This window comes from Actinia tenebrosa, unplaced genomic scaffold (assembly GCF_029948245.1).
Source record: "Actinia tenebrosa isolate PJP-AT-01 unplaced genomic scaffold, QUT_ActTen_1.0 PGA_scaffold2__45_contigs__length_23673736, whole genome shotgun sequence".
Taxonomy (NCBI): domain Eukaryota; kingdom Metazoa; phylum Cnidaria; class Anthozoa; order Actiniaria; family Actiniidae; genus Actinia; species Actinia tenebrosa.
Genome location: NW_028292579.1, coordinates 2,830,193 through 2,857,734, shown reverse-complemented (window position 1 = coordinate 2,857,734; position 27,542 = coordinate 2,830,193). Strand labels below are relative to the sequence as shown.

At 36.0% G+C, this 27,542-nt stretch overlaps 1 protein-coding gene across 1 annotated transcript in view; it reads left to right on the top strand.

Moving 5' to 3' along the window:
- Positions 1-23,336, top strand: part of LOC116294367 (integrator complex subunit 8) — a 28,804-nt gene extending 5,468 nt beyond the window's left edge. Inside the window, exons 4-31 of the mRNA XM_089034613.1 lie at positions 1,056-1,125; positions 1,601-1,674; positions 1,840-1,896; positions 2,921-2,960; positions 3,353-3,589; positions 4,729-4,815; positions 6,036-6,212; positions 7,215-7,427; positions 8,191-8,285; positions 9,051-9,129; positions 9,910-9,994; positions 10,602-10,726; positions 10,846-10,956; positions 12,523-12,668; positions 12,765-12,817; positions 13,258-13,382; positions 14,289-14,373; positions 15,444-15,537; positions 15,868-15,901; positions 16,442-16,501; positions 16,920-16,987; positions 17,543-17,661; positions 18,587-18,690; positions 19,450-19,500; positions 21,177-21,259; positions 22,072-22,136; positions 22,617-22,660; positions 22,792-23,336. Coding sequence (XP_088890739.1) covers positions 1,056-1,125; positions 1,601-1,674; positions 1,840-1,896; positions 2,921-2,960; positions 3,353-3,589; positions 4,729-4,815; positions 6,036-6,212; positions 7,215-7,427; positions 8,191-8,285; positions 9,051-9,129; positions 9,910-9,994; positions 10,602-10,726; positions 10,846-10,956; positions 12,523-12,668; positions 12,765-12,817; positions 13,258-13,382; positions 14,289-14,373; positions 15,444-15,537; positions 15,868-15,901; positions 16,442-16,501; positions 16,920-16,987; positions 17,543-17,661; positions 18,587-18,690; positions 19,450-19,500; positions 21,177-21,259; positions 22,072-22,136; positions 22,617-22,660; positions 22,792-22,908 — 2,698 coding nt within the window. The 3' untranslated portion in view covers positions 22,909-23,336. The remainder of the gene's footprint in view (positions 1-1,055; positions 1,126-1,600; positions 1,675-1,839; positions 1,897-2,920; positions 2,961-3,352; positions 3,590-4,728; positions 4,816-6,035; positions 6,213-7,214; positions 7,428-8,190; positions 8,286-9,050; positions 9,130-9,909; positions 9,995-10,601; positions 10,727-10,845; positions 10,957-12,522; positions 12,669-12,764; positions 12,818-13,257; positions 13,383-14,288; positions 14,374-15,443; positions 15,538-15,867; positions 15,902-16,441; positions 16,502-16,919; positions 16,988-17,542; positions 17,662-18,586; positions 18,691-19,449; positions 19,501-21,176; positions 21,260-22,071; positions 22,137-22,616; positions 22,661-22,791) is intronic.
- The last annotated feature ends 4,206 nt before the right edge of the window (positions 23,337-27,542 follow it).

Here is a 27,542-nt window from a genome sequence, read left to right as displayed (position 1 = left end):
AGAGCGAGAAAAACCAAAATACCTTCTGCGAAACATCGATCGACAAACGACGCCTTATTGTTTTCGTGAGCTTGTCTAAAAGCTTGTCTAATATTTTTTGTAGATGTCAGATTCAGCAACACATGACATCTCCCATCTCAAAGCACATATCTTTTCCTTTAACTTTATTAGTGAAAAGAATAAAGTCTAATGGATTCTAGGTAAAGAAAGCGTCAGTAAACGACTAGGAAGCTTGTTGATTACACGAAAGCGATATGGCGTCGCTTGTCGATCGATGTTTCGCGCATAAGGTATTTTGTATTTTTCTCGAACTTTGGCAAGTTAAAAAATGATAAAGAATGATAAAGCTACCCAAAGCACACAGTTCATAGATGAGAGTATGGGGAAATAAAGTCATCCGAGTCATAAGTTGGTAGAAACGGACTCAGACTCAATATGGTAGCTATTAAGTGAGCGCTGTCCTTGGCGGCGTTTAGATCTCCACTTTTACTGATCCTGAAATGATCGCTCCAAATATGCTTCAAAATCATATACAAATGTCTTTCAAATGTTTCTTTTTAACAAGTGTCATCGAAGTTCTGTTTTGGTAATTTCCAATGGTAGCGATGATTTTATGCATGGGCGAATTGGTGTGGGCAAAATGGTCTGTGGGGGAAATGACTGTAAACCATAGATCATAAGTATTTATTTGATTCACTCAGATTTCATTTGGTTGTTTTCGTGAGTTTTATTGACGGAAGCCAAAACCTGTGTTTTGGGCTGGCGCCAAATTTGTTGAGGTCAGGTAATTATGAAAGGTGCTGTAATAATGGCTCAAAATAAAACAAATTGGACTGCCATTGTTTTTTTTATTTTGGACTGGTGAAACAAAATTTGAATGTTATAAAGCTATTACTGTTTATCCCAATGATATTTATGGACATCCTTCTTCCATCCAGTGATTAATCCATCCAACGATCACCACCTACCCACTCATTCTTAAATGCATTAATTGACATACTTGTCCTTGCCTCAATATATTACAGTATATGAGTGTGAGCTTTTTTTCTTTCTAGTTTGTCATTGCACTGGCAAAACCTGTTTTTCAATGAACTATTAAAGCTTCAAACACCATCATACCAAAATGTAAGTAGGGATCATGTAATTCATGTGAAAAAATGTTGTATTCCATCAGTGAAGGGTATAAATCAAAGTTAATAGATAACTTGTAAACCTTTAAAATCAGCAGCTTATGGTATTACATTACAGTGGTTTTTGAATTGAGGAGGGATACATTACAAGCCCAGTTCGGCACACATGGAGAAACCCAACAAACCACTCCCTTTAGTACTTATCTAAACATGTCATACATGACCAACTCCTTCAGAAGGATACCAAATTTATGGAAGGAATGCATTTGAGGTATCGAAACAACCACTTAAGACTGCCAGTTCCCTTGTTCTATTTGATGCATCCAAGGATATTTTTAGCTGGAAAAGGACTTACATGTAGTGTTGGATATATCATGTATGTACTGTATATAGTACATGTCAAAAGCCAAAGCTGTAGCGATACATACCCTGGAGATATTCAAATGTTAATTAAATGTCTTTAATTAAAGGTGAAGAATGGATTGGTATCACTCAAGGAACTCAATGAAAAATCTGCCATGGCTCTTATTATATATTGTCGCTGGTGAGTTTGAGCAGTATATTAGGTTTCTGATAACTTTACCCTGCATGATACTGCTAGGGGGAGGGGGGTGTACTCTGGTCAGCATCCTCTCATCCGTGGGGGATTGGGTTAGGGGGAGGGAAAGAGGAAAGTTATTTACCATGATGTTGGTTTGTTTATTTTAAGGGTGATAAGGACACTAGCACAGCACTTTTTACCAAACATTGGAAAGCCAAAAACTAAGTAAATATAAGAATTTTTTTTGAAAATAATTGTTTTTCGCTTGTCAGAACATGTGTCATTCCCTTGAGAATAAGATGCTTTCTTTGAGGAATGTAAATATCTATATTTATGTCTTTTCCCTAGCATTCCTGTTGTGCAAAGGAACAATACTCAAGGGAATGGCATGTTGTCTGAAATCAAATAGTAACAAATTAAAAAGAATTCAATATTGACATAGATAATAATGGGTTGAAGTATTATTGCATTGATAAAATCTACAGTGTACAATATATTTCTCCTTTTAACTCATGGGAAGCATGAGTTATTGTGAGCAGTTAGACAATGTAGATGTGTCACCCATTCTGTCACTCGCTTACTAAGATGTTAGCAGATTAATATTTTAGCTTGATTATCCATCGTCATCTCCTTACAAACCCAGATTTACTTTCTAGAGCTGATTCAGCACTTGAAAGCTCCCTGAAGATCTTATTTTTACTAGGAATTTGAATCTAAATGTTGGATTTGGGATAATGTCTAGGACTCAGCATGTGCACAGGCGAACATAACTTTGGTTTTGGATGTATTTAATCACTAAGGTCTTCTGAATGATTCTTGCTCAAACAATAAATTTATCATAGGATTTGCTTCAAAACTCAACAAAATAATAAAGCACTAATTGATACAAACTAGAGAGGAAAGTATAAGGATAATTGCTTGTTGTACCAGCTAGGTCTAGCGAACTACTTTTATTAAATCCTTCAAATGTCAACAAGCATAAGAAAAGCACAGTGATCCCAATTTCTGAAAAGTACAATTAGTATCCATAAACAAGTTTTCCAAAGAGAGGTTTGATTTTTTCATTTGTTCGACTGTGAAATTTGGTATCGAGTTTTGCAAAACTATTCAACTTTGACAACATTTGTAATTATCTAAGTGCAGCGTTATTTAATGAACTAGCTGCCAGGAAAAGAAACTGATTCCAAATTATAAGATTTTATTAAATAAAGTACCTCTATTTTTACTTATAATTTTTTCTGTCTATTAGCATGTTGGAGGCTGCAGAAAATGAAGAAATACTGAAAAATGTAAGTCTATATTGTTAGTCTTTGTGTATGCCTTAGGGGATTTCAATTTTAAATAGGACAAGGAGGTGTAGCAGAGCCTCCACACCCCATAGGAAATTATGAGAGGAATAAATATATATTTGAAAACCTGAAATTATGACCTATCAAATTGCATGAAAACCAAATTAGATTTTCAGCAGTATCGCTGTTTCTTCCCATCAGGCAGTGCAGCATTCAGATTTTATCCTCACTAAATGTTTCAATGATGTGGGATAAAATAGTTATAAATTAATGTACAAAAGCATGATTTTCAATGGCAGACATTCCACTTGTCACTTGTTACATGTGGTTGTTAAAAATCAAGTCACCTCCATCTAATGGTAACTTCCATTATTTCTAATGTTGTTTTCTAGCTTAAAGAACAACTCTCCACTTGCATTTCCATCCTCGAGGATACTCTGAACCTTACTAAAGACCTTGAGTTGCCTTGTCCATTAGACCAGAACACTGCTACAACAGAAACACCTGCCAAAGAATCAGATACGGAAGACAAGATTGATGATCCTGAACCTGATGGGAAGGACAATAAATTAAAGAAAGAAAGACTAGATGAAGTAGAAACAGTGAGAATAGCAGACATCAAGGCACAGGTATGTTGATTATTATTCATCAGTCAAGTGGAGTGATTTTCATATGAGTGGAAAACCATGTCACTGGCAAACATGTAGTAATTCAGTCACCCTAATGACAAAGAATGAGAAGATGGCCAATAATTTGATAGATGCATTTTTTTAATTTGATTTTTTGTTTTCTTGCAATTTTTTGTTTTTTTTTGTTTTACATCTTTAGGTAATTTTGAAACTTTTTCTTTTGTAAGGGGTTTTTTATTTATTAGCGTAAAGGGGAGGGTGGGAAAAATCACATGGAAAACTTTACAAACTAAAACCAACCCACCCCCCCCCCCCCCCATAACCCCCAGTACAATTTTGCCGACCCCCACTCCCCATGTGCTAATGAATGAAAGCCCCCCAAATATCAACTGTAATGCAGTTAAATTCCATTCATGACAACTGTTTTAACATCACTTTACTCACAGTTTAAAATCCTAGAGCAGATATGACTAAAGTTGAAATACACGCATCACAACATGTACAATTCAAGCACATTTGGCATGAATACAGTGACAACATGAAGGAGGCAAAAACCTAGGGGGTGGGGGTGGGGGGAGGAGAACAAACACTTGCCTAATGAAGCCAGCAAAACATAGCACATGACACTACAAACAAGGCACCTGTGTCAGTTAGTAAAACACAGATGCGGAATGGTTGGAAGATGGACGAACAAACTTTAAATGTGTAGTTGCAGAAAATATCCATACTTTCTCCATGGAAGTAATAATATTTAAAAGGACAACCCTCCCACCACAAACTTCCAATTTCCTTCCATACAAACTCTGTAATTTTGTTCTTTCTCTGAACCCCCTCCCTTCCAGAATTTCCAATTTCCTCCATGGGGTGGGGTATGGATATTTTCTGGAACTACAAAATATAATATTTTGTTATAAAGTTGCCTATAGATAAGCTGTTTTATCCTTAAACCAAAAATGCTAAAGGTTTTCATTGGATCGAGAAAATGCTAATTTCAATACCACTTGAACTCATTCTTTCATTCTCAGTTCAAAACATTATTTTTCACGTTGGTTTTTAAATTACAGTCGTCACATATTAGATTTATTGCCTGCTTTCATTCAGAAACGTAGTTGTAACACACTCTGTTGCTTTCATTTCAGGTGTCATTTGATCTGGGGACTTTATATTTTTACCAAGAAAAATTCGAAAAAGCTGCCAAACTTTTCCAGCACTGCAAGGAAGCTAAGGTAATCATTTTAAAATAATGTTATAGACATCTGGTATGGTAGTCAAGCTTTTTCTGTGGCTTGTCCTACTTGGGGAATTGATTCCTCAAAATTAAAAAAAAAGTGAGGTTAGATTCGATTTTAGTCTTGTCTCAAGTGTCTAGTCTTGATTCATCTTAGCTTGTCTCGTGCTGTGTTAAAAGTTATCTTGTGTTGCGTCATATTGTGTCATGTCATCTTGTCCTTTTTCGTCCTGTCTTGTCCAGTCACTCTGATTCCTATTCACAATGTCCAGCAGCACAAACAAAAAATAGAGTTTTGATGGATGTCAATCAAAAAAGTTTCTATCATTTCAATTGGTCTCTACTGCAGCACTGATGCAATTAATACTAAATGACATGTGAAATAACATACACCAGTCCTGCAAATGTGAAAACATGCAAACGTGCAATCACTATTCTTTGCCATTACTCATGCTTCATGTTGCTGTGAATTTCTTGCTCAGGATATATTTTCTCAAAAAATGTCACAGGATTCCAGTTCCAAATGTCAAACATAGCTATTGACTTTGATTTGAGTGTCTTCAAGATCAGTAAGTTAATTCAATACCACTGGCTAATTACAGTCAAGCATTTCAAATTCAATGTCAGAAATCCTTAGACATTTTTCAAAAAACCCTTTGATTGACGTCCACCAAAACTCAATTTTTCCTTTTTGATGAAGTTCTAGTTGGTGAATTGTGATTGGGAATTGCAATAAAATAAAATACAAACAGCTATCAGTAGAGTTCAGTTTTTGTAGTATTAATAATTTCTTAGATACATAAAACTGTGTCACCTTATCTCGTTTTGTCTTCTCTCCTGTTTTCTTATGCAATTGTCATCTTATTGTCTTGTTGTTTCACACAAAACAATTATAGTTGTCAGGTTTTAAAAGCTTTTATTGTATTAATAATTTCTGGGTATATGTACCTTCCTTGCTGTGTTGTCTCCTGTCATGTCTTGTGTTGTGTCATCTCACTGCATGTCTTGTGTCACATCAAACACAATAAGCTACAGAGTTTTAACACACTTTGTAATGTTAGTACTAAATAAATATTGTACTATTGTCTTGTCTTGTATTCTCTTGTCTTCTGTAGTGTTGGTTTGCCACTCATCTCATGCTGTTGTATCACAACAAACACAAAGGAGCTGATAGAGATTTACAGTGTATTAATGACATGTGTTATTTATTTCCTATAGTGTTGCAGGTCATCGTGTTATACAGTCCAAGAAGATATGTTACATGGCTATTACATGTCTTGTTCTGGTTTATTGGACAATACAACAGACAGTACAACAGACACCATGTCTGAAGAGAGACAACACAGTAATTCTTTGCTGGAACAAGTGCAGCATTATAAATCCTCATCCTTTAAGGTGGATAATCAAAGGTTTTTACAGGGTTGAGAATGTAATTAAAATAGTTGGGATAATAAATGCACAGGGAGCCCATTGCAAGTGCATTCCTTGTTAGTATATTGCAGCAAGTGTTTGTGGTTAATACATAATAATACTCCATTGTGGGAATCTGAGCAGTGACCACTGATTAGATAATATACTACATTCCAAGGCAGGAGTTTCCACACACAGCAAAGCTATACTTTTTTATTTTTGGCCACTCAACGGAACTGTAAAATGGAGTATTGTTTCTTTTGACTATTGTGAACAATCCACACCGTACTGTAAGGTGTCGGTAAGTGGTTGGCCAACCACTCACCAACCACTTACCAACACCTTCCCGACCACTTCCTGACCACTTACCGACACCTTACCGTACGGTGCGGATTGTTCACAATACAGTAACTGTTTCATCTTATGAGTTTTTTAGAACTTTTGAGATTATATTTTCATCTACCTTTCTTTTTCTTTTCTGTTCTTATTTAAAACTGAGTTTTAGTTCAATCAATACTAACCTTTAATAGAGCAAAGGTCATCATGACTCCATTATCTTTTTTCTTTATAAATTATTTTTTCATTAATTTTATCTCAGTAGCTCGTTAGTAATGGTGTCATGACAATCCTGAGCCCTTGCACTATTATATATCTTTACTTTCCTTAATTTTTGCTATTATACTGTATGTACAGTATCTTGAATGTTTGCTATCATTTTCATTATTATATTGCTATCATTAAAATCACTAAAATGTCCATTGTTATTATAATTATAATTATTTTCATTATCATTGTTTATCTTTTTTAGTAGTACAGTATTATAATTATGAGAATCTGCAATCATAATCATCATCATCATCATCATCAATATACAGTTTAAATTAAGTAGTACTACTAGTATTGCAGCATTATTATATTATTCTTTAATGTTAAATAGTTGCCCGTTTTAATATAGCTAGTGTAAGATTTTCCTATCTTCATTTGAAGGACCTCTTGCAGCTTCTCATCACTGATAACATACAACAAGAACTTCCCATGGATTACAGAAAATCACTGGAAAAAGAACACTCTGGCAGCCTGCAGCAGCAGATTGAAGCCTGTAATATTATAAGACTAGTTCTAGAGGGTCAACTGACTGACTCTGATTTTTGGAGTGGCTTAAAGACAAGCACCAAAGAACACCTTGAATGCATCTTGTCAGTAAGTGTTGTTATTGGACATCATAGGAACTATTATTGTTGACCTTAAGGAAATGTTAAGTAAAGGTAATGTTCTAATTGAGTGTAGTTCCTTCAACATACTGGTACTTCAGGGTCTGTAAGGGGGGTCCTGATCCCTAATCACTCCCTATTTTCCCCCAAAATCCTGTGGCCCATAACATCTTGCCCACATTCAGCATATTTAAAGAGCATGATTTTGTTTTTATTTATTAATGTTTTCATGGTATTTCCCGTAAATCACAAAGCAAAATCCCACATTCCGGATATTTAATTCTGCAGCAATTCCGAGTCATGGCCCTTGCCAATATCCCAAATAACATAAGATTTTTTTTCTAGTTTCCCAGACACTGTGCTATAATTTATCTATTCCTTGCTCCTGGGAATATCCTTTCAGACCCTGGTACTTGTAGCTAGTCTTCCATAAAGTACAAAGTGTCCCTTTTCTACATTAGTGCTGTGTTTTAAGGTCATTCAATGTTGAGAGAGAAGCTGAAATAAGGGTGTGAGATCATGAGGAATAGACCTATTAAACCACTGTTATCCCATTAAAGACCACTTATCATTCTCTAGATTATCATTTCTTTGTTTAATTGTTGAGCATTAGGAGACACAATCATAAATATGGATACGACTCAAAAAAAAAGAATATTAATCTCAAGAGAATGTAGATCCATTGAATTACAGACTTCTAGTAAGATTTACTCTTGATTTCTTTTTCAATATATTTTTTCTTCCATTACCAGTTATGTGTACAGACGTTACAAATTAAGGATTCCAACACATTCAAGCAATCCCTGGACAAGGATTCAATATTTCAGATTTTGAAGTCATTTGTTTGGTAAGTAAGGAAATCTGAGCCCAGTTATTGAAAGCTTACTTTCAATTAGTAGGGACAGATCCTGGAATCTGAGAAAGGGGGGGGGGGGGGGGGTCATATAAATTCAGCAATAGACAATATACCTGTAGACCAATTTTTGTTTGTTTAACTAAAAATTCTGCCATCATCCTGCTGAGAAAAGTGTTGTTTTTTTTTTTTGCATTGAGCCAATATTTGTCTCAGTCAACCAAATAAAAAATTCAAAGTTAAAGCTGTTGTCTAGACTGAGGCCTCCAAATCTGGGACAAGCATCAAAACATACTGTTTTTATAACTTATTTTTCATAGGTGTTCAAAGACAAAAAAAAAAAGATGGGCATTTGCACTTCGACAAATTATTATAATCTTATTATTCTAGATTTTTGCTTGGCACAAACATTGGTAGCAATTTTGGGCTGAACAAATTTTGTCGGCCTAGTGTGAATACACCCTTGATAATTCACAACCCCGACAATGCAAAATAAAACCAAAGAAGGTCTAGGGGCACATGATCCCAACAAAACTGATATAGAATAAGGTCAGAATATGGTTTCCAGAAATGATATTACTGGAATTCTGGATATTTTGGTCATAAAAGATTACCCCATCAGCTGAAATCCATCAGCCCCTCCTTACATCATCTGCACCTGATATACTTTATTTGGTTACCAAGATAACAAAAACCTTCAATGAGGGACCTAAACACTGATGAGAGTTGATTTTAAAAATCTGTACTTTATTATTTTAGTTTGTTGTGTAGCTGTTTTGAAGATGGATTCAAAGTAGCACAAAACTCTGAAGCTAAAATATTTCTTGGTGATTTTAAGGTAAGCAAGTTATTTACCAATCCAGTTACATTGAACATTTGATTTCAGCCCATGCACACTCAATTAAAAGCTGAAGTACCTGGTGTTTTTCAATAATAGGCTGTCATCTAAAAATTCCGAAATCATAAATCCCAATCAATCCAACTCAAATAAGCCTTTTCATAGTTTAAGAATCAATTCTACTGCGCATGTGATTTTTTTTCTTAATTAAACAAAAGAAGGTGAATTCGGGATAAAATCGCTTGCGCAGTGGAATCGATTCTTAAACTATGAAAAGGCTTATTGTGATGGATATTGTGTCATTCCAGAATTAATATCCTACCCACATGGGGGATTTTATTAAGACCCCACCCCTACCCCTGGAATTTCCCATTTAATTACATGCAAACTGACACAAACTGTAATTTTGTTCTTTCTCTGAACCCCATCCCTCTGAAATTCCAAATTCCTCCATCGGGGAGGGGGAGGGGGAGGGGGAGGGGGTGGGTATTGATAATTTCTGAGACTGCACATTGAGACAATTTGTTGTTACAACAACAAAGTAGGTGTTAGTGGATGTCAGTCAAGGCATCTCATGCTGCCACTTCTTAGGCACATGTGTTTAAAACAAATTCCTTTGACAAAGTCAAGGTAATTACTTGTCATGATTGACTTCCACCAATTAAACACAATTTTGTTGCAACAGCAAATTGTATTATTTTATGCTCTTAAAGAGAAGCATTTCAAAGTCATAAAGCTCAATTTTTTATTATACTCTTCGTAAAATATTATTTGAAATAGGCTGATAATGACCAAGTTGATAAGAAGATGGAAGTGAATCCAGTGAAGTACAGTTCAGTCAATACTTACCCAATGTTTAGAAGTGGTATGGTTCTTAGTTAAAACTTAAGTTTGTAGTTGAAATTTTATATTTAATTATGGCCTTAGTTATCTTCATGTCATGCTTTTTGACCAAATTCAGTTTTATTTTAATCAGCAGTTTTCGTTAGCAGTTGTACTAACCCAGAAATATATCACTAGTGAAAGGCTCCATATAGCATGCAAGGAATCGTACCATTTGCATTACAATTGGTGAACATCAATCTTTTCTTTTCCATGACATTTCCACTTTGATGGAGGGATATGGTTTTGATTTCAAACAAAACCTACTTCATCTGGTGCATGAATCTAAAGCAAAAGCTAGTGTTTCCAGATGTTAGGGGCTGTGTTGGTCATGTTGTTAATAGACCCTTTCAGCTTGTGGATAATATTTTCCCTATTCAGACCATGTGTTATTATTTATTATGATTTCATTATTGTTATCTCATTCCCTTGAGAATTAGATTATTTCTAAACTTGAGTTGTATTCATATCCATGTGTGTTCTCAATATTAAACAAACCAAAGGATACTCTAGGGAATGACGTGGTCTGAATGGGAAAACACTATGCCCATGCTGAAAGGGTCTGTTATTTTTGGAACTGTTTGATACAGATGACAAGGATCTAAAGTGTGGCTACCTACAGCAAAATCTCCGGTTGAGTTTTGACCCAGAAGAGATCAACAGTATTGTTGAGGAATTGCACAAGATTCAGCCGTCAAGAAGGGTTCACTTAGAGGTAACACACCAACCAACCACCTCATTAGTACAACAGGTTTCCATGGAAACACAAAAATGTTAGGGTGTGCTGCAAAATTTGTTTAAAAAACCTGCTGTAAAACCGTCATGATTTTTCAGAATTTGACGTGCATGACATACAAGGCGTACATTGATGACATCCAAGACCCTCTTCTACAAGAAATATTACACATCATGTTTTCCAAAGCCATGCAGTGTGCTTCAAAAAAGGTACTTAGTTATATGTAGTGGGCATCAGACCATAACAGTTATACATAATGACTAATATCATAGAGTGAAGGTAAAGCATGAAGCATTAACTTCATGAAACATTCCTCATTTAGGATGCACTATATAACTATGATTTGATATTATTATTTATTATTATTATTATTTCCCATATTCATTCTTGATACCACTCATACAAGAATCCTCTTCATGATCATTTTCATGCTGCAGCCGTATTGGCTGGAACAATACATTTTTGCCCATCCAGCCTCACATTCAATCACAATTCAGGATGAATTTCAATATGATTATATATACAGAAAGAAAAAGGTTTGAAAGGTACTTTCATCACACAAGATAATGGTGTTAGTTAGGCGAACAAAAGGAACTACAAAAACTTGTCATCACTAATCACCACCCCAAAGTACAGCAGTGGCGCAGGTCAAAGGGGTCAAACTCAGTACTACAGCGCAGGTCAAAGGGGTCGAACTCAGTACTATACTGAAAGCATGTGAAAGGATAATGTTAGTAGTGGTATCAAGATGTAGTAATGGCTATGGAAAACTCTTTACAGCTGCATGTTGTATGTAACTAAGCATTGCTAACCCCTAACTAACTCCCAAGTAGGAACTAGCTCATTATACCCTTAATATTCATGGTAGCGAAAGTGCGTGGTAGCAAAACGACCGGTTACCTATTCATGTGTTGTGGGTGTATCACTAACCCCTAAGTAGCAACTAGCTCATTATACCTTTAATAGTCATGTGTTCTGGGTGTATCACTAACCCTATTTAGTAGGAACTAGCTCATTATACCCTTAATAGTCATGTGTTCTGGGTGTAACACTAACCCTATTTAGTAGGAACTAGCTCATTATACCTTTAATAGTCATGTGTTCTGGGTGTATCACTAACCTAATTTAGTAGGAACTAGCTCATTATACCTTTAATAGTCATGTGTTCTGGGTGTATCACTAACCCCTAAGTAGGAACTAGCTCATAATACCCTTAATAGTCATGTGTTCTGGGTGTATCACTAACCCTATTTAGTAGGAACTAGCTCATTATACCCTTAATAGTCATGTGTTCTGGGTGTATCACTAACCCCTAAGTAGGAACTAGCTCATTATACCCTTAATAGTCATGTGTTCTGGGTGTATCACTAACCCCTAAGTAGGAACTAGCTCATTATACCCTTAATAGTCATGTGTTCTGGGTGTATCACTAACCCTATGTAGTAGGAACTAGCTCATTATACCCTTAATAGTCATGTGTTCTGGGTGTATCACTAACCCCTAAGTAGGAACTAGCTCATACAGTTATATCATGATTATAGCTCTTTATAGTCATGAGTGAAGAATTGCACAATTTTTCATCTTGTCAAAGTGGGTTCTGTTAAAACTCAACTAGCGAGGCATTTCCATTACATTCCATAATCTTGTGACTTGGAAACTTTGTGCTACCTTACTAATGTCATGGCAACACATTGACTGACTTTGTTGCACTGATATTGTTCCTGCACTTGTTGTTGCAAGGAATTTGACAAACGAACAACAAAATATTTTTCTAGGAATATGAAGTATCTATGGCCCTATTGCAATATGCCATTGGAAGGTTAGGCGCAACCAATACCGGACCAGTGTCAGCCATTGAAAGGGTTAAAATGGCGATCAACCAAGAGCTTCTAGTTATCGACTTAAAGAAAAACAAAAGCAAGTGAGTAAAATGTTACAGATCCTCAGATTCAATATAATAGTGACTTTAAGAATCTTGACATATATTTGTTCAATGCACTATAATTTCATTTCTTAGAAAAGAAGACTTGGTTAATCAAGTCAAGTCATACATCCATCAAACCAGTAATCGTAAGTCCCTGTCATACAATTATTCATTTGATAATGATTTATGGGTTATAAAGAGCCTTTTCCATGTGCATATGGTCAAAGGCACTTCTGATAATGAGAGGTTGTTAGTATGAGGTGCAGGTACTGAGGGGGTCACTGATGGGGTTTATTTAGTAATACATTTAGGTCCATCTAGGACTCAAACCACAAGCTCCCAGCTGAAAGTCCAACAAAATGAGGAGAGAAAAAAGGGAGGATTGAAGAAAAAAATGAGAGTGAATAAATAAGATTGTGAAGTAATGAAACCCTGATTTAAGTTGGAAGGAAGAAAGGTAGAAAGAAAGAAAAAAGAAAGAAAGAAAGAAAGGAAAAACAAAGGAAAAACAAAGGAAGGAATGAGGGAGGGAGGGAAGAAGATATTTAGAGGAGTAAATCAAGACTGAAAATGTTTCTATCCATAGAACTAGATATCTTACCTCACGTGGAAAGAGTTGCAGTGGTATATCTATTGAACAGCAAAGAACTGACCTTCCTGTCAGACCTCAAGATGGACACAGAAGAATCCACTACTATAGATTATAGAACTGTATGTGAAAACCTTTCTGCATTCCATCCAGGGAGAGTAGAAGAGAGGTTTTGCCTCTCTTCTGACTTTATCTTACCTCTACCTATATTGGACTGCAAGCACTCCCTGTATTTTCATTTGATTACTGTTTGATGGAGCCCATTAACCCCCCAACCATCCCCCATGAATAATAGACTATCTACTACTTCTCACTCAGCAAAATTGACAAAGCAAACACCAAACGTAACAGAGAGCAAGAAAATACAGGAACTGTTGACAGTCCATATTGGCTATGGATTAAAATCCCATCAGGCATACTCACTTAACCTGAGCTCCTGAAGACAAAAGGTCCATTATATTTAGTATTAACAAACTAGTTGGACAGTTAGTAATAGAAAGCTGAATTTTGACATAAGGTTTACCATCAAATCAACATGGCTTCACATTGGGTTTATGATATGACATGAAGTGTTACTATCAGTTGTTTGCATACATAAAGCCAGGATCAGTAATGAGATCCATTGGACAAGCTGGTTTTAAGGCAACAAGCTAATAACAAAAGAAATATTTGCCAAAAGAATGTGCTAATTCAATCAGAATGTAACCAGTATCTAGTCTTATGTAAGTAGTCATCCATGCATGGCACACAAATTAGAGCCAGATCATTTGTGGCACACATGACAGGTGAAGTTGACTTGCAATAAATAAAAGTTTAGTACATGCATTTACTGGAAATACAGAGAAAATCAAGAAAAATAGTCAAATGAAATGCTAAACATAGGAATGTCAAAACATTTGTGTATTTGGCACATATGTTCCAACCATCAAATGTTTTTCTATTCTTTCTGTAAACGGCAGTCACTCTTCGTTAGTAATAAGGGATATAATTATTGATGATTGATGTTATTGTTTTGTTTTGTGTTCCAGCTTGGTTCTTTGCTGGCAGCCGCTTGTCTGTCTGTTATGAAGCCTCAGCAGTGGCGCAAGTACATACGCCTACTATGGGATGGAGGTTTGTTAAAAATAATAATGATAATGATAAAAATATTAATAATTTATTAAGCATCACATACAATATCAAGCTTTACAATAAAATAGACATATTAATATATAAAAAAGAAAAGAAAACTATGATCAGTAATAATGTTTGATTGACATTCTATTCTTGAGGTGCATGTTACATCATAGCTCCATGTTGGCTGAAGATAACAAAGCATTTCTCATTAGCTTGAATGTCTTGTTATGAACATGGAGACCATTTCACTGTTACTTATGTCAAGGGATTGACTCATGTGGTGCAGTAGCACCCACACAAGATACTTTACCCATGCTTCAAATTCTCTTTTCTCATCAAAGTCTTATTCTTACTCCAATGTTTTCAAAAGACTTATTGCCTTCGCGAATCAGAAGATAATGATGTTATTGTTAGAGTCCATGTTATGTCATAGCTGCCATCTTGGTTAATGATAACGAAGCATCTCTCATTATATTCTCTAGTTAGATCAACCAACCTGGTGGCTGTTTCATTGTTATTTGATATATCAAGATCTCATTACACAAGATATTCAGTCATGTGGTTGCACCCCAATAAATAAACCTTTTTAGCTTGGGCCTTCTTTTATTTATTTTTTTATTTTTATTTTTTATGTTATTCAATTTTTATTTTAAAAAATAAACTTAAATAACAACACCATACATCCAGACAATTATTTATTTACGATTTTAATAAAATAGAGAAAGGAAGAAAAAAAAATAAGTAGAAAAAAATAATATTGAGCTTCAGTTAGAATAATGACATTCAATCATACTTGATTGCATTCTGTTATTATCTTTAGGATAATGCATCATTTAGGCCTGTACCTAATGTTTTCGCACTCCAGACCATGCGTCATTCCTTAGAATATCATTTCTTTCTTTACGTGTATTTTGAGAAAAGATACATGGATATTTACCCACTTTTCAATACTTCCCATTCCCTTTACAAAGAATCTTATTCTCAAAAGAAATCACACATGGTTTGAAGAGGGATAGCACTACACACAAATCATGCTATTCAACAATGACAGTTCTGATCTCTCTTAGTGCTCAGAATATTCAGCTCAACTGTACAACACAAGAGACCCCAAGATGGCAGACCTACAATCCCAATAAGGAGAGAGGCTAGCAGTATGAGTGTGTAAGTATTGAATAACTCCCAGTCTGCATATGCATGCTTTTTGCCTGTATGACACATTCGTTTTATTGTGAAAAAAAAAGATGATGCATTATCAATTAACTTTTATATAAATTTTAGTATCCTAGTCCACAGAAGTATAATTTGTGTAAGCTCCTGCACTCCACTCCAAAAACACGAACATGATCTGTGAGATAGCAATGCCAAGACTTAGATCAGCACAGAGGGGTTTTTTTCCGGGCTACAAATAATGTAGATATCTATCACTACACACATATTTTTGTGTTACTTATCAGTTGTTAATTTTGCCTATTAATTTTTTGATACCTTCAGATCAAGCTTTCTAGATTTTGTTGACCACATCCAGGTAAGTCTGTCTGTCTGTCTGTCCTTGAGTGAACCTGACAGGATGAATATATTACCTGCAATTTTTTTTTTCTTTTTGCATAATAGATTAATCTTTTCGACATCATGAGCTATTTAGAAGAATCTATGTTTTCACCCAATCAAAATTATGAGAGTGATCATGAGTAAAATAATATAATGGAATACCACATGCGACTACATGTATCCTACCTAATTCAACAATTAATTATTACAAAAATGTTGATAGATCTATTTTCGGTTCAATAAAATTGTCAAACATGTTATTTGGAACAGCCTTTGTATCATGCTATGATTGTCATAATATCTTGAACAGTAGAGTGACTTGCATTTATTATCAGTAGAAATAACAATAAAAAATGTGGATTTGACGAAATGATTTTTTATTGAAACCCTTTTAATAATGGTAACAAAACCTTAATTCCAAATCTGTCTGTGAGTTAAGCCAGAGGTTTTAAGGGTATCCAAAGAAATTGAAGATTTTAAAACTGTATTTTAAATGTAGCATTTTCTTCTTTTTCAGGAAGAGACTTGTTTAGCAGTTGTTGTATCATGTCTCGTAAGGCTGCACAATTTATCAAAGGCAAGCATCAGTTGTTACCAGAAAAAAATCCGTGACCCCCTATTTCACTTGTAAATATTTGATGCACCCCCCCCCCCCCCAAATCAATTCCTCCTTCTCCCTCCCCCTCCTAAGAAATAAATGCTCCCTTAGCCTTAGAGCGCTTTTTTATTTTTCTGCGACCACCATAACATCTGTTGTTATTTGTTGGTTTTGGTGTTGAAGTTTGTTTGTTATTGTTTTTCTTTATTTTATTTTATTTTTTTGGTGTTTTTTGTACTTTGTGTTCATATGTTAAGTGTTTGTGTTTGTTGTTCTTCATGCATAAATCAAAAATTACTAATTCTTAAACGTAGTCAAGGAAGCGAAAAAATAACCGTACCTGATTTTTGTTCTGAAACCCAAAACGAAAAAGGTAAAATTGGTGTTACTATTACAGGAGGGGCAAGAGAATGCCAGAGAAATCTTCAGCTCACATGGTTACCTTTGGCCAACGTCTGTCACAAAGTAAGTCAATCAAAAGTGTTCAAGGCTGACTAACTTCCACCTTCAATGGCCGCAATATTTTCCCATTTCAGACCACGTGTCATTCCCTTATATACACTGATTGAAAACTATATGGCGACCAATATGAATAACTATATCACTTACTAGCCTTGTGCTCACCTGGAAACAAAAGCGATCTGACAAGCATTAGGGTACAGAGGCTAGTCACTGCAGAACAATAGTTATTCAAGTTGGTTGCTATGTGCTATATTTGGAATTGATGTTTCGGTAGCCGATTACCATTTCAACTACCTTCAATGAATCAAAGAAGAAACAGCAAAAAAATGTCTTGAGGAAGATTGTCGACTGAAATGAAGATTTAAATCGTCTATTCCTCTAAAATATTTAATTCCATCTAAACAATTTCCGAGATATTGTTATTATTGCGCTTCTTTGATTGACGGTTTTTGTCAAGGCATAGTTGGCGAAAATCAAACCTCGCGTGTCGCACTTCAACGATAATTTTAATAGCCATTTTAATACGTATTTATAAAGTAATTGTAACTTTTGCTTTAGCCGAAGTACCGTGAATTTTGAGCAAATAGACCATGCCATGCTGCACACTACCAAACATGCTGTTATAGCCTACCCATACAATGCCGTGTGGCTACAAACATTGGGTGATATATATCTTGGTAAGTTCCTGTTATATGTAAGGTAGTTGCACACCCTTGCTACTCTACATCCTGCTCGGACACCCTAGAATTAATTAAGAAATGGAATGAATGATTGATAGGAGGTGCCATATTGGATGACCAAAATCGGTCATTTGATAGATAGATATTTGTGTCGCGAAAAATCTTTCAAAAATTTGTGATAAAAGCAATGTAACACGGCTGCTGATGCCGTACTGCGGTAGAAACGGTTAGGGAGCTGCAGAACATGGAAAAGCAAGAGATAAACTCGGCTACGCCTCCCGGAGGGGGGGGGGGGGTACTACCACCCCAACTTGGGTAGGGGTGGGTGTGCCGCCAGGACCTCAAAACCCTGACCCTATTCCAGACCTAAAATTTTGATTTTACGTACCCTACCCCAGACTAAAACTAAGAATTGTACACCCTATCCCAGACTAAAAGACGGAAAAGACGGTTTTTCAATAGATTGCAATAAATATTTACTAACGTTATTGTTTTTGTGCCGGCAGAAAGCGTAGCCTATTCGTCAGACAAAAATGGCCAAATCGCTAACCCTATCCCAGACTAAAATGATACCCTATCCCAGACTAAATGTCAAAAAATGATACCCTACCCCAGACCCAAAAGCTGAAAAACCATACCCTATAGGGCGGCACATACCCGTATAGCAAATATAGGGGAGTACCCCCCGGGCTACGCCTCGTGTCTTTAGGCTTGATTATGCTCTACAGCTCCCAGAGTGTTTAGATGACAGTACATTGACATGCACGTGTGTTTTATATTTCATCAATAAAGTACAAAGATTTCAGTAAACGATTTAACAACATTAAACAACCTCAAAAAAGGAAGTCCAACATGGACTGAAGACTACCTACCTGCAGTCATGTTATAGAAATATAACCTATTATTAATGTTTTCTTTACAGATTCCAAAAATTATTCCTCGGCCCTCAAATGTTACATTGAGGCTGGAGCATGTTCATCGTGTCTGTTTTATTCGTCCATCCCAGTGACCGTCTGGGACACTCAGGTCAGTAAGTTTATTTAGTTAGCACTACATCAGTTTGATAAAGCAGTGGTGCATTTAAATAACACAACATTGGCAATTTATATCGTAATTTCGTTATTTCGTAATGGCAAAGCTGCGATCCTCAAAAAGAAACACAGAAATGTGTAGACAGACGTGTGTAGTGTTGTAGCGGTAGTACACTTGCACTTGCCTTTCACCTCTGGGGTGTTGGACTTGGTTCCCGGCCTGTGCACGCATAACATGTGAGTAGAGTGTGTTAGACACACAAGTGTGTAGAGTGTTGTAGAGGTAGTACACTTGCCACTCACCTCTGGGGTGTTGGACTTGGTTCCCGGTCTGTGCACGCATAACATGTGAGTAGAGTGTGTTAGACACACAAGTGTGTAGAGTGTTGTAGAGGTAGTACACTTGCCTCTCACCTCTGGGGTGTTAGACTTGGTTCGCGGTGTCTGAATAACATGTGAGTAGAGTGTGTTAGGTCTCTCGACTGAATCAAGGGATTTCCTTCTGTTTTGCCATCTCCATAAAAGCTATTACACTGAATTGGAATTCAAGAAGTGAATTTGCCGTAACCTGACTTGAATCAGGCCAGAGGTTTTAGTTAATTGTTGCCTTCAGTAAATAACAATGCTTAAATTGTGACAACTACATCTTTATTGTCATTACTATTTAATTAGTATTTTGTATATGAATTACGCATATCAGCCATTTGCTGATGTGTACTGCTTATTAAAATAGTTATTAATCGTTATTTATTAGATATTCAAGAAGATGGTTGAATGCTGTATGGAGCTGAAGGCATACATACAGGTGAGCTCGCAGTCAATCAATTTTGTTCATTTCAATATTGGCAGGTAAGAATTCGCGTAGACGCGAGTGCCGTTTCCTACGAACATGCTCGCGTGTTACTGAAGGCGTAACTTAACTAACAGCAGTTGGTAACAGTCAGTGTTCTCAGTCAAAGAAAACGCATATTATTTAATTAAGAAAAAGACAGGAACACAAATTTTGTACCGATCATATGACACTATGTCAGACGCCTTATTTTCCGTCAATCGCGTCTAAATAGCCATAATGTATATCAGAAGACATTGAGGAAACATGGGTATAACGTCCCCAGACCCACTTGGATGCATACATCACAGGGACTTGTCATCATCGTAATGCCCAGGTGCAATGCTGATGTTCGTGGTGGTCGTAACAGAGAGGAGTTCCACAATAAATCCTCCATTCCATATCGGGTCGCGGTAAAAAGCTGAAACGGAAACAGCGGAAAGCTGAAAGAGCTGAAAAGTGTAGAAATGTCATAAATTCAACCTATTTCTGTACTTGAATTACTTTCATCACTCTTGTTATCATGAAAGAGCTGCAAGAGCTTTGATTTTTTTTCCTTTATAAACTATGCCGAGGAAAGCCAAAAAACAACAACAACAACAGCAATAAATCTAGCTCAGTCCGAGAAGCAGCTTGACAACTGTCTTCGCAGTAGACGAGCGACGTTATGTTGACCAATGAGCAGTCCGTTGCTAAGAAAAGGTGCTTGGTCTTCCAGAAAAAGTAACTTGATCAACGTCACAATATGAAGTTGGACTTCTTAGTGGCTGTTCAGTGTCAAAAAAATATTTTCAAAGCTGACCATTCACCGAACGGTCCAGCAATGAAGCTCTTAATTCTTGCCAGGATCAAAATCTGAGCAGCACGATAGAAGGCTTAACAAGAAATCTCTGTGCATGGACTTTATTTAATTTTATTTATGTTCTAATACTATGTAGACATTTTATTTTTCGGTAAAGAGAATGCGTGACATTGACCTTACTGGTCGGTCCATTGGCTTGTATCTCTGCAATTTTAGTTTTTAGTTTTTAGTTTGACATCATTTATATTATATCATCTTTCATAATATTTGTCTACTGATTATTATCTATGATAATAAGAAGTTCTGCGCTTTTCTGCGCTTTTCTGCGCTTTTCAGCTTTTTCAGCTGTTTCCGTTTCAGCTTTTTACCGCGACCCATTCCAAATCTCTCCTTTACCCGAGTAATACCGGAACACCCACGTTGTATAATGTCATTACAGCAAATGCTAGATTAAAGCTGACGTCATTTTCTGTGTCGTGTGCAACAATAATCAGCTCCATCGTATTGCCCTGGACACTAGAAGGGGCCATCTTGCTCCAGTGCTTTTCAGTTGTAGGTTTTAGGTTTTGTTATAAACCTCCATCACGTTACTTTACCAGTGATGGCAGGCCGCTAACCAAAAAGCCGTAAGACTGGGCTTGAGATCGTAGGGCACACGAAGGAGACATTCTGGAGAGAGAGCCTCTGGAACCCAGGGTTGATGAAAAATGACCAATAGAAGTCTGGCTTGACAGCACATGTTTATTTGGATAGTAGTTAAACACCTAATAGCCGGCAATGATATGATCATTATTTCCATCATCATCATCATCGCTGATGACTAATTTTTTAATTGTATTATTATTACTAGGCTGCCCTATTGTGTCAGTGTATGGACCCAAAGGATTATGCAACTGCCTTCAAAGCCATACAGTTAGCCGCAACTGCAGCCGGGTTTGTATTTTCCACAGTATTTATCCACATATATACATACATCTTGTTACAGTCAATTCTCGCAATTCTACTATACAGACATTTGAAAAGGCTTAGATCCGTGTCATGAAACAAGCATGTTTAATTTGAAATGCGGCATGGACTTAAAGCTAAATGTATTAATAGCTAACAGTGAAGATGAAAATATTGCTGCAGCATTTAATTTTTTTATGGGGAGTCGCCCAAACATACTTGAATGAAAAAGATGCGAGACTGAACGACTGTTAGCACCTATTTTTTGTTTGTTTGTTTGTTTGTTTGTTTTTGTTTGTCACAGCATTAGCATATGACATGAAAAAACCTTCATAACTTCAAGAAGCCGCACTCAAACTATGTAATTTTTTCGGGTTATTCAACTTCTTACCCCATGTAGAATCAATACTGAGAATATTGTCAGAAGGGTGATAGGCACTTTAACAAAACGATGTGTAGCTAGTAAGAAAGATGGTAACCTTGAACTGAACTTAATATAAATTATTTCCATATGAAAGGCTGAATACAAAGGCCAAAAATGCGCACGCAAAAAAAGTGATAACTTGAATCCAGCATGAGCACTATTATTATGCATTGTCCTCACTATGTAAATGGAGATAGAAAACATACGGACATTGTTAAATATTTATCTGCTTCGGCAGATTAAACAGATCTGGTTGTTTACGATTAATGATAATTTTCCATCTTTTCCAATGTTATTTTTATTATTAATTAAGTATTAATGAATTTGATAGCACCTTGATATATGTTTTATTTACTGTCTGTCTGTTTTGATACAGTGAAGATGCAATGGATCAATATTACATGCTGTTCTGGGATGTCACGATGTTAGAATACCTTATAAGTATCCTTATATTACAAAGTAAAATATATTAGCATTAAAGTTTACCAGAAAACAATCGAAAACACACAGTCACCAACGCAGTGCAAATAGGGGGAGGGCGACGACACAAATAGTTTGCTATCAATAGACGTCACTTCCGGTAATAGCTGCGTTAGTAAAGGCTTGTAGAGTCTTGGAGGTTGTTTTGATCTCTCGTGTTATGGTTTCATGTCGTAGAAAAATAGATTCAACATCCATTAGTTGCCCCTCAGACAACCGCTCGTTTGTTAGTGGACTCCCGGCTCACGTATAGGGAAGGTGAAATCACCGATGGTTAGACGGAAGGGTGTTAAATAGTTAATAGTTGTTAAGCTCTGAAACATTGCTTCAAGTGAGCAAACGAAGCATTTTGTCAGTGTTCATGCATTTGTCTGGGTAAATTCGTAAATTGATACCGTAGTACTAAAAAACGTTGGTCATAGTCTTCCTTGACTCGTAAAGACACTCATTTCCAGCAAGGACAACAGGAGAAAAAATTCCTAGCGGTAAGTAAATATGAAAATTGGTATTCAAAACACTGTGCATGGGGTAGTGCAGGGTATGGGAAGGGGGGGGGATGTCAGTTACATTAAGATTACAATAGAGTACTTAGTTCTAATATTTCTTCTTGTTTTAGATTCAAACCATAAGTCAAGCGGAATTGAATATTTTTAACAATCAGGATATTCTGGACCACGCTGAAAGCATCCGAAAAGCTTCATTATTCCGTACTTTAGCGAAGCAGTATCTTTAAGTGTGCCATTGCCACTCAATTTACCAACAGTGATAAGATCCAGAATTGACGAAATAATGAACGAAAACAAATAAAAAACGTAAAAAGATAAAAAAGGCTTACAATGTCTTATCCCAACGCAAAGTCGGAAAAATAGATGTGTTGTGTGTTAGCGAAGCGCGCTTGGAAAGTCCTCAATGGGTCGTTGGTCGAAATACATATTGGTGGAATAAGCGGCGGAATATTTGCAATGAATTCTAGCAGGTACTGGGTCCATTTGGACTTGGATGAATACTAAATAGTTTGTATGTACAGTACTCGAGGTCTGAATGGGGTGGGAATACATATTTTCAGAAAATTTCTAAACAATTATATCCGTACTATAAAAAGGAGAAATTTCTGAACATCTAATATCGTAATATATATATATACGACATTCAACTTTCAGAAATTTCTGAACATCTCTTATCGTAATACATATATACGACATTCAACTTTCAGAAATTTCTGAACATCTCTTATCGTAATATATATATATATACGACATTCAACGTTCAGAAATTTCTGAACATCTCTTATCGTAAAACATATATAGAACAATCAAGATATATATAATAAATCAAAAGTTTTCTGAACTTCTAATTGCCCGTGACAGATCTAGAATAGATACATTTTTTTTTGTTTTCTTCCTTTCTTCAGTATTACTGATATATACATATAAGTTCACCAAGTGAGCAAAGTGAGTTGCTTGCTACTGAGTACAAATAAGTTTGAATCAAAATAACATCACTGACATGAATCGCCTAACTGGTCTAAACAAAAATATCGTTATTACGTTGGAAAAGAATGCAGAGTTCCCAAGAAAATCGACTAAATTTTTGACTCGGGTTGAACTAGAATTTTTCAATTTGTTACCTAATGGTGAACTTGCTAATACAAAAGTTCTCCGTGCCCCCTCGTTTTGTAATCAGAATTAGTTTCCAGCTAGAACTTTGCATTTTAAAACTGCAGGAATGTGCAGATTTAGATTTGCTTTAGTTCAATTTAATAAAAAAATAGGCCAGTGCTTCAAATTAAAGATAAACTCAATTGATGAACTTGAATTCTTTTACACGAAAAACACATCAAAACGTTGAATTGTTGAACCATTCTAATCCACTGGTGTTAAAGAAATGCTTCTTTCCGATAACGTAGTCCAAAATCTCTCTTTTTTGAAGAATATTCAGAGCAAAAAGACAAGCTTCGATGAAAAGAAAAAAATAACACAAAAGGATCTCTGTATTGGTCCCAATCCACACTCGGTTTGTCAAAGAATGATCAGGAACGCCTTGTCATAAATGACTCCCGCACAAGATTTTTAATTTTAAATATCAGTTATTACGATTATTACATAAAAATATATAAATGAAAATCATGAAACAAGAATAGTGATGTTTTGTAGATTAGAAAATTTTAAAAATATAAACAATTGGATAAATTTAATGTCGTGGATAAAAATATGAACAGGCCTACCCCAGGGGTGTGTGAAAATACTACATAGCAGTATTGCAGCTGGAAATTTCATGTTGAACATTATTCCCTTATCGAATATGGCCAAGAAAATTCGGTTTTGCAGTGGATGTGAAGTCGCGAAAGAAATTGTCAAACTGCCTGTTGTGCTCGCATGAATTAAATGAGTAAGCGCGCACTCATCGAAGAACATCTTTAATTTCTCCACCTAAGCTTTTAGCTCCAAATCAAAAGTTTCCAAGACTTTGGAGCTCTGGCTACCTGCGCAGATAGATAGGGTCTACTAGTGTGCATATGATATTGCCTTGAAAAAATTGGAAAGAATTTGCACAAATTTTAACAAATAGTAAGTTCAGTGACCTCTGAGTCAGTAGACTGTGGTCCAGCATATTGTAAAATATTGACTGGACTGGACTGAGAAAAATCCGTAAAACAAGGACTGAACTGGAGTGAACTGAACTGGACTGGACTCGAAATCTGTAAAACATGGACTGGACGTGATGCGAAAAGTAACAAATTCTAAAAGAGCAAGAGAAATGCAGATCAATAATGTAATTTTTTTTGTTTTGATCGTAAACGAAATGGTTTTAAGAACAGCAGCAAAATTATGAACCCGAAAGCCGCTTGTACGCCTATTTAACACACCTATATTTCCAAGATACTGCAATTTATTTTTTTTCTTTTCTTCATCAGTTAGATAAACTAACTTTTTCTAAAAAAATAGATCTAGATATTTAGGTTTTTTTCCAATAAAAAGGCTATTAAGAGCATATTTAGTCGCGTGCAAAATTTAAGGATTTTAAATACGTTCGAAAAAAGGATACTTTTAAATACGGTCATTTGAATGTATGGACAATAACCAAAAGAAACAATATATGAAACAGATCAAAAGAAACTTAATGGAAACTTAATATGGCTCAACAGTTTATTGGGAGCTTCAAAAGTCCTTTCACTGGATTCTAAATATAAAGCATGAGATTATGGTCAAGGATCTACTTTTTCACATCTATTGGTGGTCATAGCTAACATTAACGTAAGATTAGTCAGTTTGAGTTTATTCTCACAGAGATATTCTCTATTTGATGATTGATTGATTTTTTACGAGGATCCTGGGTTGCATCACCGATTTCTTATGTCGGCAACGAAAACCATTTCAAAAAGAAAGCAAAGGACATCCTTTTTTTAAGGGCTATGAAATAAAGAAGAGATGCTGTACGCTTGATAGGCTCTTAAAAAGGGCGAGTTCAAATTGATAGTGCTTGTCTTTCCTCGCGGGACACAGAATAAGAGCGAATTCCAATTGATTGGAAGATTTTATTTTCTTAAAGAAACTTCAATTCGATTCTCCACAGCTAATAGATAATTTTGCTTGATAGATTTAAAAAATTCAGGCCGAAAAGCTTTTTTGAGTAGGTATAATGTTTAGTCCACCCATCCAAATACTAACCCTCCTTAGACGTGCTTGATTCAGTATTTTCGATGCCCAAGTTTTTCCCACTGGACCACACTTCAATATACGTAATCAGCATAACAATAGCCGTGAAAACAATGCACCAGATAGACTAGCCTTTTTGATGTTATTTTCTCAACCGATTCCGTGCGTGGCAGAGATGCAAGGGATTAGCCGATATGGTCTGGGGGCCGGCTGGTCTCTCCCCTGATGCTTCGGCTAGAACATTTTCTTGCGTAATTCGTACACCCAAGGGCAGAAGGATTTAATCGCCGTCAAGTCCGAAGTCCATACGACGCCTCAGCACATCTAATTATTTTTTTCCCACATTAAATTATAGACAATATTCTTATTTATGCATGTTTATGCGAAGGGTTTCAGATGCATTTTTTTACGTTGATTCAGTCTATCTTAGTTATATATATTCCTATTCCCTACACGCTCATCCAATAGCAGTTTCAATGTTCAAAGTCTAACATAACTCTCAAAATTGCTTTGACGCAGTTATTCTTAGAAATCGTTTTAAAAATTTGGCTTTTATGAGAAGAAAACGGTTAAAGGTAGTGGATGGGAATGTCTGTTTTTCAATTTCATTTCATCTTTATCAAGCAGCAAATCAAAAAAGACGTTCCTCAAAGTTCTATAACTCTTGTCCATGCAGCATAACAAGCTAAAATAGAAAGCTAGAGAGCGGTCGTACGCGGCCAGTACCATTTATAAAATAACTGTAATGAATGTCGCGCTCTGATTGGCTTGGAGCGCGTGCTTTATGAGAGCACATCGCACGCGCGCGCATTTTCCGTTGCAACATTCCTATCTTTTATTGTAATTGTATTTTATAAGAGAAATAAAAAAAAAACTTGCTTGCTGTGCTGTGCTGTGTGCAGTCATAAAGCACTTGCGGATTGGCAGAACAATCGAGAAGTGTCCAGAAGCACTCCGCTACGCGTCGTGATTCTCCTAACACTTCTCTCGTGTTCTGCCAACCTCCGCGTGCTTTATGACAGCACAAAGCACGCGCGCGCGTTTTCTATTTCTTCAATAAAAGTACAATTGAGAGTGAAAAGGAAGTCTCAATTTCAAAAGAATATATGTTCATTGATCACTGCATCGATGCTATTGAAGTGACAACAGAAAACGTGATTAGTGATTTTTATTTTTGTTTTCAAATATATATGTAAGTATGTTTATAATTGACTATTTAAAAGTATTGAATGTCTATGGTGCGACGAAGGTCAAGATACCATAGGGTGCCCAACCCCTTTCCTACAATTGTTGTGATTCATCTCAATAGAAATTTCGCCTGTGGGCAAACTCTTTACCCTTGCTCAAGTCTAGACATATGTAAATTAGTTTTGTAGAATGGATTATCATTTGAAGGTTCTAATCAACTCCTAAATTAGTTGTAGAACGTAATGGAGGAATCATTAGTTGAAAAGGAGGTTTGAAGGTCCTTTGACTGGATGTGAACTCCATCAGACCATGACTATTTCACATCCAGTGAAAGGACCTTTTTCATAATCGATCGAAAAGTTATATGTTTTGGTCAACGCAAAAGAAAAAAGAAAATTGATAAAAAGAAACTTAATGGACGAATATGGATTGAGAATTGATTAGAAGGTTGAAAGTTGCTTTCACTGGATGTGAACTTCTCTAGACTATGACTATTTCACATCCAGTGAAACGACCTCTGAAT